Genomic DNA, 10,058 nt, shown 5'->3' on the forward strand with positions numbered 1-10,058 from the left:
ATTCTCAAATGATCTAAAATCCAAGGATCTGCTTGCTGATAAGGAACTGTGGGATCGACTTGAAGAATTAGAGAGACAAGAAGAATTGCTGGGTGAAGTTGATATTGATAGGTACCTAATGACAAAATACCTTACACACATTTCCTTATAAAATATGTGCTGATGGAAGAAAATACAGAAAAGCATGCTATACTAATATATCAATAACCCTACCACCCTAAAATACATATTCTCTAGAATATTTTCTTTTAAGGCCATGTGTTCATGCACATGCCAGTGCATGTGTGTGTACAGAAATACACAAAATCAATATTCCTATTTTTTATTGTAAGGTTTCAGCCCTATTTTGTATAATAAAGTAAGATATACCAGATGCTTCACTTTTAATAATTATGGATGCTTTATATATTATATTTTAAATGATTTGTTTTTATACTGTAGTCAAGATAATGCTGTATGTTTGAATGACTTGTTAAAAAGAAATATGTGTATTCAGTTTAAGTTTGTTGCTGTAAAATGTTTATCCTTGCTTTCCTTTGCAAACTTCTGCTTATTGAGCAGGTAATTTGTAATCTGCTCAAGTAGTTAGATATGAAAAACTTTACCAAATTGCCATTTGAAATACATATTAGCACTCACTCAGAATTATCAGAGTGCTCAATGAAAACTGTTACTATAGAAGTTCCTATATTATTTTGCTTAAATGATATGCAGAATTAGTTACTGTGAAAAATAAGACATGAAGCACAAAGGATATTTTTTTCACTACCGTTTCACCTATACCTAGATCTTTTTGATTAACTGATACTGTTTAATTTTTGTAAATCAGTTTTTAATCTTATGATTTTCTTGGTCACGATTCTTTTTCTACTTTTGCGTGATGTTATTTCAGTTCATTGCATTTTGGGTTTTGTTATTTTTATAAGGTCCTCAAATCCTTTGTAGAATGAAGCATGAGAAATGTATGTGTATAAATCATGTACATATGTAGAAATCTTTTATTTTTTTAAATTACAGTAATACATGCTTATAAAATATTTTGATTATAGAAAGAGAAAAGAATATGTTATAGTTCTGTGGTTGTAGTTTCTGGTCTTTAAATAGAGATAACATATTCTCTGTGATTTCTTACAAATTTATGATTGTATTATTTGTATGGTATTTTATTGTATATGGCCAATATCCTCCTTGCGAAGATAAAAAAAAATCTACTGTATTCTACTTATGTTTGAATAACTACAACATATAGAATTAGCATAGAAACTATTTTTTATTAATTCATTTCAAAACATTTTATTAGCCTAGAAATCTAGTTTTAAAATACCTTATGCAAAACCTTAGTTTTTACCCTTTGAACTTAAGTGCAAATTAGAATATGTAAAATTCTAGTGTGTCTGTTTGATCTTGTTAATTTTCTTTTTCTAGTAAGCCTGATACTGTGATTGCAAATGGAGAAGATACGTCCTCTGAAGAGGAAAAGGAAGATCAGAACATAAATGTGAATATGATGAATCAAGTAATGGACTCTCTCACTCCCAGCAATTGTTATCAGAATGTTACAAATTCAGAACTGTTCAATGGTCAAGTGAATAGTCAGTGGAACTGTTCAGTGAATGGTTCAAATTCTTATCACAATAATGAAGATGAAGAAGATGATGATGATGATGATGGTGGTGATAATGAAAATGACCATGATATCTTAGGGGCTGAAGATAATTCTATACCAACAATATATTTTTCTCATACTGTCGAACCTAAGAGGGTTTGTATACTTTTAAATTTACTAATCTTTCATATAATTTGAATATTAGAGATCATCTATGATATTCTTTAAAAGAACAATATTAACAGGGATTAATATTGTTTATAGTGCCAAACAAGAAAACCATCTTTTGCCTCTTTCTCTGACCAATTTATCTAAAAAGAAAAAGGAAAAAAAAAGTCTAGATAGTTCGCTGGTATTGGTCCGTTGTTCTCTGAAGCCACAATAGAATTTGAAATTTGGGGGTCTGGAAGGAGATGAGTTTGAGGACAACTACTGTAACTCCACCTGTCCTTCATTCAGAAAGCTTTCTTAAGAATTCTAGAGTTAATTTGGGCATTTTGGTGTATTTAAGACGAAAGTGACTTGCATTAGTTAAATTTTTAATTATATCAGGTTGTTTCTATGTGGGCATAAAATGAATAGGAGCATCGTGAGCAAAAAAGGAAAGATTTAGAAAGAAGTAAAAATTAATTCCATTTCTCACAAATTAAATATAAACATCTCTGGGTGGTAATCATGATTTTAGAATTTTGGTATTTTAGAGCTGGGGGTTACTACAGAGAGATCTTCTAATACAGGTTTTTAAGTTTTCTTAGTATCAAAAGACTTTTTGTTCCCTCCATACTTATTGTAGAATACCCAGTTTTAAAATCCCAGATCAAAGCAGGTTGGATCTCACTGAAGGAAGGACCTTAAACTCATTCCCTTGCTCTCTTGGCCTCATAATACTGCTTTAAGGAGCTACCGGGAATTTCATCTTTCTAATTTGTCTTTCTCAAGGAAACTTAGGGCCTAGAAGACCATAGAGCTAGTTAGTAATAAAACAGGGACTCCTTTTTCTCAGTTTGGTGCTTTTTTTTTTTTTTTTTTTTTTTGTACCACAACAAGGTACCCTTGCAGGGTTTGCCTGTATCAGAGGTAAGGGTCTGTGGTAGCAGTCTTAAATGCCTGAGATAATTATTTAGTGAAAAGTGTTTAAGACATACTTGCTATTTCTTAGGTCAAGATTTCCCTGCTCTAATGTGAAGTGAAATACTTATATGTTTTTTTAAAATATATATTCTAATACTTCAGACTAAAAGGAGCATCTTGGAATTCTTTGGAAAAAATTGACCTATTAGCCAGGAAAAAAGTTTGATTTGTGATTCTCTTTTCAGGCTTTAAATTAGTTTTCATTTAGATAAAACAGGAAGAATAAATAATATTTGCAGGAATGTTATGGGGAATAGCAGTCATTAATATGGAAAGATGGTATAAATGCCGAGTAGGGATAGAAGAATAATGTATTAATCCTGAACAGGGTTGATTTTTATTTTCTGGTCCTTAAGTTTTTAAAAATTAGAGATATTTTAAAAATTCTAAGTAGTTAAGCATTATCTAATATTGTTTTTATGACTTAAATTTTATATTCTTACTGAATATTTATTTTGGTGCTCTTTGTTTTGAAATGCATGATTTAAGCCAAAAACTTAAATCAAAATAATGGGTGATGTGAAAGCTTATAATAATCTAGCATTTAGTTTGTATGTATTTTGCTTTCTGTATAATAATAAAGTCACTGATGACTAGAATTGGTCACTTAAGGTATAATTTAATACTGTAGAAGTATGATAAGGACTTGTTAGCCTTAGCTGATAATGCACATCATTTCAGTGTCAAAAAATGTAAACTGCCTCTATTACTATTATTTCTTAAATTGTAGAGTTTATTGGTTTTAGTTTTGGCCTTGATTTCTCAAAAGGATCATAATTTTTTGCTGTGAAATTTTTAGGTACGAATAAATACTGGAAAAAATACCACTTTAAAATTCAGTGAAAAGAAAGAAGAAGCCAAACGTAAGCGAAAGAACAGCTCTGGCAGTGGTCATTCTCCCCAAGAGCTGCCTATGATCAGGACTCCTGCTGACATTTACAGGTGAGTGGTACTCACAGATAGCAGAGCAGTCTGCTCTTCCCTTCTCATTTTTTGCAACTGAGTATATACAGGAAAAGGTTGCTTGTAACACAGAAGGCTCTCACTGAAAAGTGAGGTATTCTGACAGAGTTAGCTTAGTGTTTTAAAGGCTCTCACAGAAGCTGCTGAGCCCCACCACAGCTTCTCAGTTCAAAGCAATTGGAATGTTGCTTGGTTTTTTGCTTTTGCCCCTCTTTGCCAGTGCTTTTAAAACATTCCTAATCTAGTCAAAAAATGTTGTATGTTAACTTTAGAATGAAAGTTTGTGTTTCTAGTGTGCTGGGGCAGCACTTTCCTATCACAGTATGACAGTGCTTGGCATGTGCTTTACCTTTCCACAGAGTCGAAGTTAAGTATGCTATTCCAATTTTTGTTGTATTGTTGAGAAAGCTGTCATTTGAAAATACCTACTGTTTTCGTGACACTTATTTGTAAAATAGTGAAAATTGCTAAATGACTTCTGAGAAGGTCTAAAATATATGTAGAATTTCGGCAAATCATGCTGTTGTCACCCAGAATAAACGGCTGTATTTTATTAGGCCAAGCAATAATAAAAGTAATGTAAATATGTCATTCGAGGCTACAAAACTACGGTGATGGTGAAAATTTTGGATAAGTTTGAATAAAACATTTCAGATTAATTTCTAGAAAAGATTTTTTAAAATCCTTATAAATTTGCCCTCAGTTTTATGAGTTAACTAAAGAGTATATATTTTTTGATATTATAGAGTCTTTGTTGATATCGTGAATGGAGAATATGTCCCTCGTAAGTCCATCCTGAAGTCTCGCAGTAGAGAGAACAGTGTTTGCAGTGATACCAGTGAAAGCAGTGCTGCTGACTTCGATGATAGACGGGGAGTCTTGAGGAGCATTAGCTATGAAGAGGCCACTTGTAGTGATGCTAATGAGAGCATTTTGGACGAGGAACAACAGGAAAATCATCAAAAGAAACTTCTGCCTTTATCAGTAACACCTGAGGTATGTGTGTATCTTTAACTCTTTATTTTATATAGTATCTTTGACAATTTTTGTGAGTTAAAAAGGTGGTGGTAGCTCCATTTCAAAGGGGTATGCAATTCATTCTCCCCATTTTGGAGTTGAGAAGATTTTTTAAATATTGTAGCTGCTGTATCTTCCAGGTATGGTCTGGAAATCATTAATCTTATTCTTAAGTTATTTTATATAATTATTTATTGAAGTTAATCAACAGAGTAATGGCATTGTTTATCTTGTAGCTTCTTTAGTTCATACATACATTTAGTCTCAAAAGTCATAGATCATAATTAATTAATTCTAGGCTTGTACTTTTTTGATAATTAATAATTTATAAAAAATTAATGGTCACCAGCAAACACAATATAGGTATTATAATAAAGTAGTTCAAAATGAAAGTATTACCACTCTTGAAGTTCTGTTTCTGTGAAATAGGAATTTTAAAGTATCTTAATTAGCATATGTATTTCATTTTTGGCTAGAATTTTTTTTTTTTTTTTTTGGCTGCACCACACAGCATGTGGAATCTTAGTTACCCGACCAGGGTTCGAACCCGTGCCCCATGCAGTGGAAGCATGGAGTCTTAACCACTGGACTGCCAGGGAAGTCCCATGTCTAGAAAATTATTTAGCAGCTAATTTTAAATAAATTCCACTAGATCAGACTTATAGTCATTTTACGCTAGTTCAAGTAGCAGATTGTACTTTTCTCTTTTAAATGCTTTGGTTGAGTTAAAGAAAAAATACATACATGACAGATAATTATCTATAGTCCTTCTATGTTTTGGCTCGTGCCAGTGAAATTTTTAACTCTTTGGAATTGTGGAACCATTTTACAATCTAGTGAGAGCTGGAGATCCTCTCCTCAGCAAAATGAGTGCACACACATATACTCTTACCAACCATGTTGCACATAGTTTTGTGTGTGGGGAAAGGAGGGGTATTGGGAGATACCAAAATAGGAATGTTATGGTTTCCATTATACCCAGACTTGATATTTTTTTACTCTTATGTTTGGTGGGTATTTTAGATTTTTAATTTAAGGAGTATTTAGGGGCTTCCCTGGTGGCGCAGTGGTTGAGGGTCCGCCTGCCGATGCAGGGGACACGGGTTCGTGCCCCGGTCCAGGAAGATCCCACATGCAGCGGAGCGGCTGGGCCTGTGAGCCATGGCCGCTGAGCCTGCGCATCTGGAGCCTGTGCTCCGCAATGGGAGAGGCCACAACAGTGAGAGGCCCGCATACTGCAAAAAAAAAAAAAAAAATTAGGAAGACTGGGGAACTCATACCCATATCAAACTGATATACCCATTTGCGTATAAGTCAAATACATATAAAAATATATATCTTTGTATATGAATAAACATATGTAGAACTTCTGTTGCTTTTGCTAAATAGTCCCTAAGTGGTACTGATTGTACTAAATGGTAACTGGGGATGAAGGGGTCATTGGTAATTAGGAGCAATATGTATGATTAGAATATTCTCCTTCCCTTCTTCCAATATAATGATTTCAGTTGACCTGGAGAGTATCTTAACTTATTTAGTAGTCTTCCCTACTGTTAGAAAAACAGGTGGTAGACTTTTGCTGTTTTTAAGTATCTGAAAATTAGGTTTTTGTAAGGACTTAATATATTGTGGTATAGCTAGAGCTCAAGTCTGGAACTTACTTTCATTTCATCCTATTTAATAGCTTTGCATTTTGTATTGAACTGTTACAGTTAGCACCTAGATACTATAAATTTTTTAACATCAAAATAAATAGTTCATGGTATTATGGCAAGTACTTTGAAAGATATCTTTTTTGATATCTTTAAATGTTAAAATATTCTCTTTTTCAAAAGCATTTTTAGTATAATAAGAAGACTCTGTGCTCATCGTGGTAAAATAGAATTTTTAGAAAAGTAGACTTTGAATTTCTTTTAAGAGCTGGACTCCACCCAAGGTCTCAGAGTACTGTGGGAGGGTCAGGGCATTTTTGTTTTTTGTTTCTTTGGTGGGGCAAGCTGGTGGAGCTTGGCTTTTTAAACTATTCAAGTGATACATTGTCATTTTGTACACTTGGTAGACAAAGTCAAGCTAAATATACATGTTTACATGTCAAATTTTAGTTTGTATGTAATGAGTCTTTAGAAAATGAAAGTGAGGGGGTTTCAAATACTAGAAATCTTGGGGAAAAAAATAATAACGTCTTGATTCTTATAGATCTGTACCTAAAAAGACATAGAAAGACATATCTTTGGTTTTATTTCCATCATTTTGTATACATTACATACGTATATTACATACAGTTGACCAAAGTAAGTCCAGCAAACATCTGGTTGAAATTAAAGAATCATTTTTTGTGGTGCCTTGATTTCTCTCATTGAATTAATTGTATGAAAATTTGAGGCTGATACTTCCACTAGCACCAGCACTTTCAATTTTCAGTTTCCACTGATCTCAAATAAAAATGAGGCAAGATGCAATAAAATACTCAAATAATTGCATGAATGAACACCACCTAAGAGATGTCACTGCTGCTGAAACGAAGCTCTTGGCTCACAGGCAGCATGGCCACCATAGGCTAGCTCATTCATCAGCTGATGTTTGACACCCTAATAGAATTCTTAATTTTAATACATTATTTTTCACAGCATGGTCTGGATATAAATGGAATGTATGAAAGCTGAGGACCTTTTATTTACCCATTTTTTAAAAATCCCATGTGAACATGTTTTTTACATTTTTGTTTTCTTGCATGTGTACTATTAAAAAATCTACTTATATTTGGTGATGTAATTAAGGTATATTTTAATGGTACTTGATTTCTATGAGCAATTTGTATTTTGATGTTATAGTTCTATCAAAAAAATCTTATGAATTTACTTCTAATGAAAAGAAATGTCTAATTGGCAAATACAGGATAAAGATTTTGTGGGCACCTTATTTGCATTTTATTATCATAATCTCACTTTTGTCTTCCAGGCTTTTTCTGGAACTGTAATAGAAAAAGAATTTTTGTCACCTTCCTTAACACCACACCCAGCCATGGCTCATCCTGTGCTACCCACAATTCCAGAACGAAAAGAGGTTCTGTCAGAAGTATCAGAAGGAACTACAAAGAGGGTTTCAAAGTTCAAAGCTGCCAGGTTGCAGCAGAAAAACTAGGGCCTGCCTAGGAAATGGGAGTTTACATCCTAAAACCTAGTTTTGCAAATTGTTTAGAATATATATAGCAAAATATGTTACATGTAATTTGAAATAAGCCATCCTGAGTTAATTTGACAGCAAGTTCTCTTACTGTTATCAATGGTGTTAAAAAGAAAGTAAATATTTAAATACTTTAATATTCAGCTTGTTTTGTTAATTCTCTGAATACTGTCAACACTCTTGTTTAAGTTTGCCTTATGAAGTAGTGGCAGCATTTTGAATTATTTTTCAAAGAATACTGTTCATATGCATTGTTTTTGTGTTTTGAACTAAATACTGGCAGTTTTGTACCAGCTGTGATATTGTGCATACCATATGGACCATTTTAAAGAAACTTTTAAAATTTCAAATAGATTCAACAATTACATTACTTGCTTTAGCATTTTAAAGGCACTTTAAAAAAATCTACTTCTTGTAGGTTTTGCAGCTAGGTGGCTATTTAAAAAATCTCTCCCTCTTTGACTGTCATTCTGTAATCTCTAAGACAGAAAGCTGCATGTACCCAAGGGAAAGTTTCTTTGATTGGAAGAATGGTATTTTGTAAATTTTTTTTAAGTAAAAATTTTATGAAACTTGGTCTCTAAAATGTTGTGAACTTTATGATTCAGAATCAAATATAGAAATGTCTTTGATTCATATATATGTTACATGCACCACACAATGGATCCTTGAATTCTTACAATTCCATAGGCAGTTCTTCCCTAGTGTGTGCAGTTTTAACTGGCATTATATTTTGGGAGAGAAGGAAAGGTTGTCTAGATGATAAAAATAAATAAATAAATAGATAAATAAATAAAATTTTAAAATAAGAAAGTGTATGTTTTAGTCTCCCAAACATTTTCGTTCTTTAAGGTTACTTTCCTAGTAGTAAATGATTGAAAAACATATTTACTTTTGGTAGAACTCCTTAAAATTAAGAGAAATTTATTCTAACGTAGAAAATTACACTGCAAGTGTTAATCATTAGCTTGATGCATGCTAAAATGTAGCTTTTAAAAAGCATTCTGTATTAGTACTAAAATAAGCCATCAAGGCCAGTCCACCCGCCTCTGTTCATGGCTAAATATTTAAAGGTTATTTATAGCTTCTTTAATGAATTCTTGCTTAAACAAAGTGAAATTATGTCCTAGAAAAGTAGAAGCTATTTGTAACGAGAACAGCACAACTGTAAAAGTTTTATGAATATGTATTTTAATAATAAGGGGATGAGCCTGAATCCCCACAAGTTAATGGCTAATTCAGATCAGAACAGAGGACTGATTTTAAAAGATTGCCTAAAAATGTAGAAGATTTGTTCTTTAGTAAATTTTGATCAACTGTGCATGTATTTTTAGTTAAAAACTTTTTCTCTCAGCCAATCCCCCACAAAAAAGAAAACAACCAAGAGTACAATCACATACACACAAAGGAGCCCCCAACTCCAACTGTGTTAGATTTTCCCCCAGAAACAAACTTCACTGTGGGATTATTCTGGTGTTCTTTACAGACATATAATTTCGAGAGTACTGTCATTAAATAATTTCTCATGTTCTTCAACTTCATCTTGAGCCTGTTGTTGTTTATGCAGTTTATGTTTCTTCTTGCAAATAAGATGTTCCCTCATGGAACAAGATGGTAGTAGGAAAAAAGAAGTATTAGATTTTCTGCTGAAGACCAAATGAAGTAGTGTTGCCCCACTTCATAGCTTCAGTCTTAAAGTTTCAAATTGTAACTTAACCTTATAGCTTTATTTTTCATATTAAATTCAATATTCAATATGATAAAATGAAGTTGGTCTTAAGTGTTCTCTTTTAAATCGTAAACAGAACAGACTGAATTTTTTTAACTTTCAATTTTTAACTAATTTTAGACCTACAGAAAAATTGCAAAAAATAGTAGAGTTCCCATATATTCCCTCATCCAGCTTCTCCTAAAATTATAACATCTTGTATGAACATAACACAATTATTAAAACCAGGAAATTCACTTTGGTGCAATGCTGTTAACTAATCTATAGATCTTATTTGAATTTCACCAACTTTCTACTAGGTGTTCTTTTCTGTTCCAAGATCCTATATAGGATCCCACCTTGCATTTATTTGTTACTGCTCCTTAGTCTCCAATGACTGGCAGTTCTTCAGTTTTTCCTTATCTTTCATGACTTTGGTATTTTTGAAGA

General features: G+C 32.6%; 1 protein-coding gene across 1 annotated transcript in view; it reads left to right on the plus strand.

Moving 5' to 3' along the window:
• The window catches only part of URI1 (URI1 prefoldin like chaperone), a 65,579-nt gene extending 57,093 nt beyond the window's left edge, over positions 1-8,486 (plus strand). The window contains exons 7-11 of the mRNA XM_081216184.1: positions 1-111; positions 1,426-1,762; positions 3,537-3,679; positions 4,447-4,696; positions 7,676-8,486. The exon at positions 1-111 is cut by the window's left edge and continues 64 nt beyond it. Coding sequence (XP_081072310.1) covers positions 1-111; positions 1,426-1,762; positions 3,537-3,679; positions 4,447-4,696; positions 7,676-7,858 — 1,024 coding nt within the window. The 3' untranslated portion in view covers positions 7,859-8,486. The remainder of the gene's footprint in view (positions 112-1,425; positions 1,763-3,536; positions 3,680-4,446; positions 4,697-7,675) is intronic.
• Positions 8,487-10,058: the final 1,572 nt, after the last annotated feature.

The sequence above is a fragment of the Mesoplodon bidens genome (assembly GCF_964165515.1).
Source record: "Mesoplodon bidens genome assembly, chromosome: 18".
In the NCBI taxonomy this organism is placed as follows: Eukaryota; Metazoa; Chordata; class Mammalia; order Artiodactyla; family Ziphiidae; genus Mesoplodon; species Mesoplodon bidens.